The 12,407-nt window shown below is 45.5% G+C and overlaps 1 protein-coding gene across 1 annotated transcript in view; it reads right to left on the reverse strand.

The window, feature by feature from the left end:
* Positions 1–12,407, reverse strand: part of COL20A1 (collagen type XX alpha 1 chain) — a 49,312-nt gene that overhangs the window by 16,790 nt on the left and 20,115 nt on the right. The window contains 5 exon segments of the mRNA XM_036395636.2: positions 1,655–1,793; positions 3,496–3,534; positions 6,531–6,587; positions 7,241–7,370; positions 7,920–8,062. Coding sequence (XP_036251529.1) covers positions 1,655–1,793; positions 3,496–3,534; positions 6,531–6,587; positions 7,241–7,370; positions 7,920–8,062 — 508 coding nt within the window.

A 12,407-nucleotide genomic window follows, 5' to 3' on the forward strand; every position in this document is an offset into this window, starting at 1 on the left:
CTCGTTGCCTTCTCTGAACACACAAGCACCTCAACATCCTTCCCAAACTGAGGGGCCAGAACTGGACTGGCTTTGCTCCCAGGAGATGATGGTGATATGAACAGAAAGAGCCTGGACCTGCTGTGCCTGGACAACTCTGTGGTGAGTGATGAGCCCTCGTGGGGCTTCTGGTGCCTGGGGGATGCTCAGCTGGAGCAGCTGGTGTCAATCCATCACTGCCAGAGCTGCCTCAGGGAATGCCAAGCCACAGCGAGTGCAGCCTCAATGCTTTTGAGATGAGAGCTCAGTAGAGGCTTACAAAACATCCCTGCCAGGTTCCAAAGCACTCCTCCAGGTCTCCCCTTCAAGGAGGAGGAATGGTTGCCATATATCATGGGGTAAATCTTTAAACCCTGGCACAAAACTCTTGGCTTAGGGACGTGGTTGGCAGACCTGGCAGCATTTAGGGTGATGGTTGGACTCAGTGATTCTCCCAGCCTAAATGATTCTATTATCTAAATCAGCGTAAATGCCCTTCAGGGATAAGCACTGAGCCCACAGCAAAGCCCCCTCTGGGTCCCCACATCCCAGCTGCAGGATTTAGGCTCAGCAGCAGTGAGAGGATACAAGGCAATAAGGGAAGGTCAAATTGGTTTTGCCTGAAACACGCCTGTAATCTGAAACAGGACACATTGGCACAGCATAAACACAGCCCATCAGGCATCTTTTCAGGACTGATTCACAAATAATACAAATCTTTTCTTTCTCACTCAGTTTCTGAAGGGGTAATGTCCTTGGAAAGGCATCTATAAGAGCTGAACAAAAGGATTTGCCCATCATTTCCTGAGTATTTAGACCAAAGGGTTCTCTGAATCTCTGCCACTCTGTTTACTCTAAGAAGCTTTGCCTCTTTAACTAAGATTAAGCGGAGTCAGTGGCTCAGTAATTAGGCTTTAAACAAAGTAGCAATGAATGTCAGGAGTCAGATCACTCCTGATTCATAATCATAAAAAAGGAATGAGGTCACAGGAGCTGCCTGCCTTGCTTGGGACCCTGTGGAGAAGCTTCATATGCCACGGAATGAGGTCAAGCCACAAGCCAGAGCTAATGGTTATTCCCTCTCATCAGTGCAGCCCAGGCTGCAGAGAGCAGCTACGAGAGTGATATTTTCTAAAGCAAAGATCTCTCTCCAAACCAGAGATATTTGGGAGAAGGGATTGAAGATGAAAATGTGACCTCAAACTGCCATCCCTGAAATGCAGGTGGCTGTGGACAGAATGCCTAAAGACTGGTGCAGTGTCCATACATGACATGATCCTCATGTCCATCACAGCAACTAAAAAGCTGGGAAAAAGTGATTTTATAGAAACCAAAAACAGCACTGTGAAAACGTTTGGCTGTACAAATGTATAATAAATACTTCTGTGTCCCCTTAATTTCTACATGACAACTCATCTTGAGGGAAGTCAGGGGTTTATTTATTAATACATTAAGTAAAAACCCTCTGGCTATTTTTTCAATCTACCAGTGGTTTGATTTAGCTCATCGTATTTATCATTTCATTTGGAAATTGCTAGCAGGGCTGCACCATTCCTCCCCACAATGACCTTCCTTTGCTGTGCACATGGCATGAGGCTGAGGATGAGGATGGCAAGAGCCAGAGCTGTGCTCCCACCTGGTCCTCTGGGTGAGCTGAATGTCCCTGAACAGGGTGAAGGTGCGGGAGCCGCTGAACACAAAGGGCTCCATGGCCACGCCCTTAATGGAGGAATATTCCTTCTCTACCAAGCCAAAAACTTCCATCATATCAAATCCTGGAACAAAGGGAAACAGAGAAATCAGTGGTTAGGCAGCAGTGCAAAAGAGGTGTCTTTGAAGAGCAGGTTGAATTAGCACAGAGAAGGCAGCAGAAGAAAATGCCCTGCATGACACAACATCAGCTCAAGTGTACCCCTCAAATGGCAGCCAAGGAGAAGAAGATTGTGTGCACGTTTCTTGTAATCTCTTCCTCTTGAAGGAGAGTGGGCAAAAGATGGAGGCTTTCACAACTGTGTTTTCAAATCTTCAGGATGAAAAAAACCCAATGAGAAAGATGTTACTCCAACGATTTCTTCCTTTCAACTACACACTAAGTATTATCTTCAAAAGGCATGGAATCAGTCCAGTAATTGCTAGCAGGGAGAGAAAATGACTTCTACTCTGAAATGCCTTATGTGTAAGAGACAGAAAAAAATAGGAAAAAACTTTAAAATACAAACTTTTCCATTTCTCTCTATTTTCAGGAGACACCCATGGCTGACCTGCCTTGTGTGGGCTACAGAGATTCTCCTCTGACACCTCTGACATCTTCTCTGGCTCATGCAGCTTAATTTCTCTCCCCCAGCTCATCATTAAAGCTCCAAGTCATTTTCATTTCAGTTTTCTGTTTAGTCAGACAAGACCTCACTGTTTGGATTCTGTTTGAGTTTATCAGAGTTTGCAGCAGACTGGGACGAAGGTGATGGTTCCTTTTTGTGCAAATGGAGGGGCTTCATTTCAGTGTGGTGCTTTCAGTCTGGATTCCCTCTCCCCTTCACCATTCACAATCTTCTGCAGTTTCTTGGCTTGAGTTTTTGTTTCGCCTGGGGGTTGGCTCAAGGTGCTTTTATTTCATTATTTTTTCATACCCCAGCAGTACAAGGGAGTTTGCCAAAATAAATGACCTACTTGAGGGCCATTTATCTCTGGTATGGAGCTCCTGACAATGAGACTTCCTTTAAAATGCACAGGAAGAGAAGGCTTGAGTCACAATTAAAACCTTACTGAAATATAATCCCATTATTATCACAGAGTCATAGAACAGCTTGAGTTGGAAGGGACCTTAAAGATCATCCAGCTCCATGGGCAGGGATGTCACCTGCAAGATCAGTTTGCTCAGGGCCACATCCAACCTGGCCTTGGGCGAGGCAAAGTGACTCAACCACAGAGCAACCAGACCAGAGAACTGCAGCCAGTCCCTCAGCTCACCTGTAACTCTCTGGGAAGGAGGTGATGCCCCTCTCTAAGCAGAACTCACTCCTTTCTCAGGAAGCAACACTTGCCACAAACCCATCAGCATGAACAGCTCTCATGGCTCAGGCAGGAGAAAGGGGAAACTCCTGCCCCCAAAATCCATGCAGCCTGAGCGCAGTGAGCTCCTCTGGAGGGTGCACAGGGGATCCCAGGGACTGCTGAGAGGTTTGGAGTTTGATAGCCTGAGGAGCCTTTGTGAGATAGGAGTTCAAATCCTCCTCGAATTCAAGGGCTGTTGGAAGCTTCACCTCCTTAAGGCTGGTGAAAATCCTGGTGTTAAGCACCAACAACTCAGGTGCTGCAAAATATTCTTCTACCTGATAAAAGACACGTTCCAATTTTGGTTCTCACACTTCTCCCCTTTTCCTTGGGACATTTTCCCCACGCTCAGCTCTTGCATATGTCTCCCAAGCAGTGTTTTCAGTCACAGCCCAGCAGCACCAGGGCTTGGATCTACTACTGTACCTCTTATGGAACCTTCTCTGGAGGTGATGGTGGGGCAGGCTGTGGGAACAGAACAAAGGGGGAAAAACTATTAGAGGGGGAAAAAAAAAACAGCAGGGGATTATGGAAGCAAAAAGAACACAGTTCCTTTAGACAGAGCAAAGGAAAAACACAGCAAAACTTAGAATATTCTGCAGCTCCATTCAGAGCTTGGATTTTAACCTTGTTTATATATATATATGGAGAAGGATAGAACTGATTTTTATGCAGACATAAAAGTTGTTTCCTGGCTTGCCTATCAGCAAAATAAAAATAGTGTCTTTCATCATCAAACATCTCCATGATCACTTTCTTTTGACTAACTCAGCTGGCACCTGATGATATGCAATACAAGAGAGCATCATTTTGGCAAGTTTTTTTTTTTTAAAACAGACATCAAAACATTGTTTTTTCTTTTAACAGTGCCTTAGTAGTGCGGTAAAATAAAGATATGCACCATTTCAAATTTTGTACCTGCAATTAAAAATACACACAGCAAAAAAATGTATCTCAACTTGAGAGTCTGGCTTTTGATTTCTTTCAGAAACATAGAGAGTTTTGAAAATTTTTGTAGTTTGTCTTTCAGAAATCCTCTTGATGAATCCTTTGAGATGCCACAGGATAAAAAGCAAGACCAGAGAAGAGATTGGGATGTGAAGGTGGAACATGAGGCACCAGGGCTGTGAGCACTCTGTTTAAAGGCTCAGGTAAAGGGGTGTTTTAGAAAAAATCTCATGAATGCTATTTTCAATCATCTGCTGCCACGTAAATCCCAGGCCATGGGTGCCAGATGGAGCTGGGACAAAGGGAATGCTTGACGCAAAATGAGAAATGTCCCTGAAAATCAAGGACACTTGACAGGATGGGCTGTCTCACAAGGGGTTTACTCATTCATCAGGATAATAGAATCTAAGAGATCATTGTACTGAGGCTGCAGCATAGCCTTGCCTTTCTTGCATCAATGCCATTTCCTACCTCTGCAGCAGCCTAACTTTTGTAAAATGTGTAGAACATTTAAAGGAGGTGACTTGCTTCCTCCAAAAGACCTGAGATTCCTAAGCCTGTAAGAGTTTCAATGCCATTCCTCATGGTGAAGAAAGGGCCACCCAAACCTATGACTCTGATGGCCACAGGACCACTAAAGCCAGGATTAAACCACAAACACTTACAAGGTGCTGTGACCTCTGTTGTTCCAACTTATGCCTAATTTTTTATATACCATAATTCCTGTAGAACTGAGTGTAAAACTGTGGAAGGGATCTATGGAAATCCATTAAAAAATCCGTTTCTGAAACTTAAGCCTTGCAATGCTGAGCCTGAGCAGCCCTTGCATGCAGGATCTTCAACCTATGCACTGCTCTTTCCCTTCTCCTTCCAGAAACCAACTTTTCTAAATCTTAGAGAATGGTTTGGGTTGGAAGGGACCTTAAAGCTCAACCTGTTCCACCCCTTCCATGGGCAGAGACACCCTCCACTGTCCCAGGCTGCTCCAAACCCCATCCAACCTGGCCTTGGACACTTCCAGGGATCAGGGGCAGCCACAGCTTCTCTGGGTAATCCTGTGCCAGGGCCTCACCACCCTCACAGGGAAGAATTTCTTCCTGACATCTAATCCAAACCTGTTCTTTGTCAGTTTGAAGCCATCCCCCCTTGTTCTATCACTCCACACCCTTGTGAAAAGTCCCTCTCCAGCTCTGTCAGAACTGAAGCATGGTGAATGAAATACAAAGAAACAAAAAAAAAAAGATTCCCAAAGCAAGCTGTAAACTTGCCCATTTTCCAGGTATCTTTCTTGTTTGGGAGTCAGTGAGCTCCCAAACAAGAAAGATACCTGGAAAATGGGCACCTGGAAAGATACCTGGAAAAATGTCAGAAAAATCTGACCCTTGCCCAGGCCCCAGAGTCCCTCTTGCTTCCATCCCTGGCAATTCTCCCCTCCTTCCCAGCTGGCAGCACTGGGATTGCTCACAGCTCTTTGATCGGGCAATGCTCAGCTTGTGGGAAGCCTCTCAGAGTCAGGGCAAGGATCCCTGACACTGACAGTTTCACTTCTGCTTTGAAGATTTTTCCCTAGACTTTCCAGCCTAAGATTCCTGCTGTCTTGTTATTTCCTTTGGTTTTTGTTTTTCTCCCCAAATCCCAGCCCAGTGCAGTTATTCAATGTTCAGTGAACATTCACTCCTGCAGCATCAGATCATTTCTCTCAATAATTTGGTTATATATCAATATTGGAGCCTTTATTGCACATCCAACTGTTTTCCCAGCATTGTTACATATTGTCTCTCCTTCTTCAAAAAAAAAAGGTACTTTATAAAACAGAAAGAATTTAATATTTCTTCCATTGTCTTTTCAGTTCTCATAGCTGAACAGCTATATTAAATTATACAAGGTGACTCATCAGCCCTTTGAGAGGTTGTTTTCTTCTTCAAAGTTCACAGGACTTTTCCACTGTGATCTGAACACCTCAATAACACTTGAAAACTTAATCTGCTATGTCCTTTGTTGGCTATAAACTAAATTTTTTTTTTACATCTAAGCTGCCTCATTCTTCAATCTTGACTTCACTCAATAAATTTTAAAACTAAAATTTTGCTTGGAATAGTTTCAAATAGTGCCAGCAGTGCCACAATATCTGCATTGTGATATTTACTTATTAAAAACTTTTTATAACCCCATTAATTCAACATTTCTCACTAATCCATTTCATAGTTTGCTTTCTATCAGCTATGAGAGCATATGCTCATTAAATTTAATAAGGGACTTTACAGGGAATTTTAATTTAAAACATGTCACACTTCTCTGCACTACATTTTGGTCAAGTTGTGCAGAAATCCTCTAAAATACTGTTGGTCTCTTTAGTGAGCCTGATTTTATGAAGTTCTGTGGTTTCTGGCTGTCCTTGGGTTGTCCCCAAGGGCATCTGTCAAGAGCTGATGGACCCCTCCTGCTGCTCTGCAGAGCCCACACCGAATTAAAACCAACACCAGCAAAGCAGGGCTTTAGAGGAGATGATTTACCCTCTGCTTTAGGTGGGATGAATCCTCGGATGGAGGGGAATTTAGACAGCACTGGAGCTGGAAGAGAAAGCAATCACAGAATCAGAATGTTGGAGAAGACCCTAAAGACCATCAAGTCCAGCCTTTGACCAAAAACCACCACGCCCACTCAGCCACATCAGGAACGGCCACATCTGCTCGGTTGTTCACTCTTCCAGGGAGGGTGACTCTAAATGCTCCTTGGGGAGCATTTTCCAATGCTTAACCACTCTTTCAGTGCTTAACCACTCTTTCCAAACACCACCACGCCCACTCAGCCACCTCGGGAAGGGCCACATCTGCTCGGTTTGTAACACTTCCAGGGAGGGTGATTCCACCACTTCCCTGGGAGCATTTTCCAATGCTTAACCACTCTTTCAGTGAAGAAATATTTCCTAGTATCTGATCTGAACCTCTCCTGGCCCAGCCTGAGGCCATGCCTGAGCTCTGTCACCCAAGATTGTGATGCCAGGCTCGAAACCCAAAGAGCCGCCAGCCCTTCGCGCTCATCCCAGAATTGTCAATAACTCACAGGAATACAGAAAATGGGGCAGGATTTTCACTTTTCAAGGCCAATATTCTATTGCTGAGCAAAACCCTGGCTCCAGGCAGAGTGTCCCAGCAGAGGTGGCAGCTGGAGGTGGCAGCTGGAGGGCGGTGCAGGAGGTGCCCACTCCAGCTGAGCCCCGTACCTGTCCGGCCCGTGGTGGAGGTGCTCTCGCTCTCTCCCGTGTAGTGGATGGCAGAAATTGTCACCTTGTAGGCTCGATCAGGCAGCAGGGGCTGCAGGGTCACACTGCTGCTTTTGCCTGGAGCCATGATCTGCAATGGGGGAAGAAAAGATCTCAGTGGCTGGGGCTCTCATTGCAGCTCTCACTCACAGCCCACTGGGTGTGAGGCTCAGAGCAGCACTCCTGCTCAGCTCAGCCCAGGAAACCTGGCTGTGTGCTGCTGTTGGACTAGCGATGGCCAGAGGAAAATCATTTTCCCATGTAAAAGCCCCACTATTCCCCATGGAAATGCAGCAGAAGTGCCTTATAAAAGGATTATCAAGCTGTTTATGCAGGGAATCTTTTAAAATAATTATATTTAACCTCCCTAAATCAGAGGAGCAGTAGGTTTATCCCCCACCCCTCTGCCTCCAAGAATTCCCTCCCCAGTTCAGTGAGCAGAGAAAGCTGTGCTGAAGTGGCTTTGATGGAGAAAAATATCTTAATTACTAAAGAGTCTCGGAGTTCTGTTTACAAAGCAACACATCAGCAAGAAGAGATTTGGTTGTGAGCCCTGATATCCTAAACCTGACTGGAGTGAGCAGAGTTCCTCTGGTCATATTGTCCCCCCCTGTCCCCCCCAGAGGAGCTGGACACTCACAGTTTGCTGGGCAGCAGCATCAGAAACAGGGCTGTAGGTGATTTTGTAGTGCTGAACTCGGCCATCAGGAGGGGTCCAGTGCACCTGGAGGCTGCTGGGGGTCTCAGAGCTGATGAAGAGGTTGGTGGGTGGGCTCCGGGAATCTGTGACAGGGATGGAAGGTGAGCAGCACAAAAAGCAGGGAGAAATCCCTGTAAATGGAGCCAGCAGTGTTTGCTTCCAGACCCTTTTCTGAATGCCTCAGTGTCGCAGGCATCTTTTATGAAAAATCCTTTCCTTAGGATTTTTCCTCCTGAGAAGCTGAGAAGCCTCAGGAACAAAATGTAAACCTTGATTATCTGCTGCTGTGGAATGCAACAGGTGGATCTTTGTTAGATGTTTGTAATTAATGGCCAATCACAGCCCAGCTGGCTAGGACAGAGAGCCAATCCACAAACATTTGTTACCATTCTTTGCTATTCTATTCTTAGCCAGCCTTCTAATGAAATCCTTTCTTCTATTCTTTTAGTACAGTTTTAATGTAATATATATCATAAAATAATAAATCAAGCCTTCTGAAACATGGAGTCAGATCCTCATCTCTTCCCTCATCCAAGAACCCCTGTGAACATGGTCACACCTCAGTGCTCTGCTGTGCAGGTAACCAACACTCAGGGAAGCCACAAGCACCCAGGAAAGAGGGGAAAAAATTCTGGAGGGATGAGGATAGCCCAGCTACAGCACACCACAACTCACACATTCAGCAATTCCAAGCCTAGGACATGGGGAAAATTCTTGCAAAGGTGAAAGAGTCCTGGAATCACAAGGCAAAGAGACCCATTGTACACATCATGAACAAACACTAAGGCTGCTTGAGCTGGAACTGAATTTCATCAAGCTGGACAAACAGCTTTACTGGCAATTAAACCTGGATCACACATCAGAGTTAATCCATCATCATTTCTAATATTTTTCAGCTTTTTCTGTTTTAAAATTACCCTAAAAAAATAAATCCCAGAGTATCCAGCACACCAGAGTTCTGTCTAGAGCTTCTGACATCAACACCCACAGCCCTGGAATGGGTCACACACAGTGCCTGAGCTACCCCCTCTTCTCTGGCCCTGTCCTAGGATGGCTGGATGGATTCCAAACAGGTGATGGGCTGAGCCAGACAACCAGAAAGGAGTTTGCCAGGGACCATAGCTGAGCAATTTTTAATTACATAAATGCATTTCTTTCCCTGGGGTCCTGCTGTGCAGCAAACTGGATCTGACGACAGAGGCTCTTCTGCTGGAGGGATTTCTCTGAGCAGAGGTTGAGGGAGGAAGGGAAAGGCAAAGGGGGCTAAATCAGGTCAAAAAGAGGCTCCAGAACATGAGGTCGTCTGCTCCTGGGGCATTTCCAAGCGTAAAATCATGTGTCTGTCCTTGAACTCATGCTGGTGTGAAGACACAGAAGTTCTGGACAAATAAAAAGAAGAATTTATTCAGAAAACACTAAAAATGATGGGTGAGCCCTAAAGACAGTCAAAGAAACACACTGAGGTGATGAGGTTTGTATTCTGCACTTTTCCTGTAAGGATGTTCTGCCCACCCAGCAAAGCCTGGGGTGACCTTAAAGCACAGGTTGAGTGAAGATCATTTCCATCTTCATTGATCCTCCTCCTCTTTTGTTTAGAAAATGAGCTTAATTTTACTGAGGCTGAACTGAGATTGCAAGCAGCTGAATCAGGCTGGAGGTGTTGCCGTGCACCACCACGAGGTAAAGCAGAGAAGAAAACAAGAATAAAGTCACTTCAGCAGCACTTTTATCAGTCAGTGATGCATCCTTGCTGCCTGCACTGGCCATTTCCTTCACCTGAGGTCAGGGGAGACTGCTGAAGTGAACTTTAAAGGGAGAGTTAGGGCAAGGCTTTAGAGTCAGGTTTATTCTGGAAAGCCTCAGGCCTGGCAGAGTTTGATGGCCTGGATCTGACAGACAGGGGACAGGCCACCTCCTGAAGCTGCCCTGGGGGATAGAAGCATCCCTGCCTGCATCTGTGTCTGTGTTTGCCTCCTCACCCTCTGCTCCTCCACAGGAACGATCCCTGCGTGCTCTCAGGTCTGCCCAGCACCACAGGCACACAAATACTCAAATAAGAATAAAACCCGGGCTCCACTCCATCCAAATGCTCACCTGCAATGATTATTATATATTAACTACAAGCCTTGTGTTTTCCTGCCATGGGTTGAAGCTTCATTCCCACATTTTTATTTTATTTCTTTTATTTGCCATGCCTACTCCTGTCAGGAGCAGTGTATCCTCAGTGAGGAGCTGGATAAAGAGATTTCCCCACAGCTTAGCTGGAGGAGCAGGGCACACAAGCACTTTGTGGAGCACTTCTGCAGCAGCTCCCATCCAAACTGCCCTCTCCTTGTCCTTCAGGACCATCAAGGGGCTCTTTTCTTTTGCTCAAGTTCTTTTTCCCCAGCCTGGATGAAAGAACTCTCCCTCAGTACAAAAGAAGGTGCTTGTCTGGTTCTCAGCAGGACCAAAGCCACCCCTTCCAGCATTTTCCATTCAGCAGCACCTCCATGTCCCAGCAGATTCCTTCAGGAAAGCATCATCTGCACTCCCTGTGCTTGCTGGGAGGTTTGTGCTTGAAGTACCACTAAAGATGTTTATTAGTGTGACAAGTGATCACTGTGAAAGCCTTTGGTCAAGGATAAGGACTTTGCCACACTTGCCAATTTATAAAACAGACAGAAAGGAGAGCTCAACTCAGATGAGAATTCAGTCTAAATATAACAGAGAAAAAAGGAAACATCAGAACTGTGGGTAAGCAGCACATTTTGACAATTTTGTTGTCTGTGGGAAATACATCAGCATGCTTTTGTTTCTGCTCTGCCTCTTAGAAAGTCTGCAGGGAAAAGTTTGCTAACTGGGTTACTGAAAAATAATCCTAAACTTTTTTCTTTCCTCTAGTCCAAACAAAGAACTTTTAAAAATCCAATATCTCCAAGACAAGAAGGTGCTTGTACCACATCAATGTCTCCAAATTTTCTTTTCCAGCTAAAGCTACTCACTGATTTCGAGTTCATAAAATGACGAATCTCAAGCCATAACTTTGAAACAACTTTTTCTCCTACCAGAAAGATGAGTGACCTCATCCCCGTCCTTCCAAATGTCACATCACAGTGATGGTTGGTTGTTGGTTCTCATAGGAGGTTGATGCTTCTGGTGACCTGTATTTTGTGAGGGATTGGTGTCTGCAGGGTCTCATGACCATAACATATTTGGTCTCAAAATGGGTGTTTCAGGTGAGACAAGAGGCATTACTGGTCCTGAATAAAATGAACTTGGTGTTTTTCCCTCACCCCAGGGGCAGAACTCAGTTCCATTTCACAAAACCATAGGCAAGGAGCATTGCTCTGACCTGGCAATATTTTCCCTTGACCTTCAAAGAAGAAAGAATTTCAGGGAGGCTGAAGGACAAGGAGAGGATCTTGTGTTACCAGTTCCTGCTGAGCTTCACTTCAGTCCTTGCCCTTAAACTTCAGCATTTCTTGGAAATTCTACCAAGACATTTTTAAGAAAAAACTTCATGACTTGACCTATCCTTACATAAAAGGATGTTGCCAAGAGAGAAAAAGAGAAAAGCAATGATGAAAGCAAAGAAAAGCATTTCCTGCCTCCCACAACCTCCTCTAGCACACACTTTGGTATTGCTCAGCACAGCCTGATCAATGCTGCTCACCACCTAGCAACCCAAAGTCTGCCATCCTGAGGAGATCCAGAGAGCTTTCATCACTGATTCAGCCCTCAGAATTCCATTTTATAATGAAAATTAAGGGGGAAAGGGCTCAAAAATCAAACCAAGAGGTCTGGGTTTTCAGATAACACCAGAGATTTCCATGCTGTGTCTGAATGAGTTGTTATCCACCATCTCTGATGGTAGATTAACAGCACTGGACATCCTGACCAGGCACAGTACAGGGTGGCAGCTTGTGCTTGAAACACTGAATATTTGAAATATACCCATATCCCAGGAGTTCCCAGAGTCCTGCCTAGTGCCACATCATCCCATACATTCGTTGTTCAAGCCTTCAGCAATTTTCTGGCATCCTCAGGTTCCCCCTGACCTGTCCCAGAGCAGCTCTGGAAATCACCAGCCACCCCTTCTGTGCCACTTCTCTCTGTGGCCACTTCTTACTTTAAACACTAGAAAAGAATTAGCATCAAAACGTTGATTTCACCTGCACATATTGGCTGGGAGGAGTGTGGCAGTGTCCTGACTGCTCCTGCAAAGGGAGCAGCAGCTCCCAGGCACTGGTCCCTGTGCTGGCTGCCCAGCTGCACACCTGGCTTTCTAGAGAATTCCATTTTCTTCATGCAGAAGGCAGAGCCTGACAATTCCCAAAGCTCCTGCACAAGGACAGCAGCTGACAAGCAGAACTCAAATTGTTTTCCCTGCCCTGCTGGGGTGCCAGCAGCAGCAAGGGCTGGCTTGTGCAAATGTGCCCAGAAGGG

The sequence above is a fragment of the Molothrus ater genome, chromosome 17 (assembly GCF_012460135.2).
Source record: "Molothrus ater isolate BHLD 08-10-18 breed brown headed cowbird chromosome 17, BPBGC_Mater_1.1, whole genome shotgun sequence".
NCBI lineage: Eukaryota > Metazoa > Chordata > Aves > Passeriformes > Icteridae > Molothrus > Molothrus ater.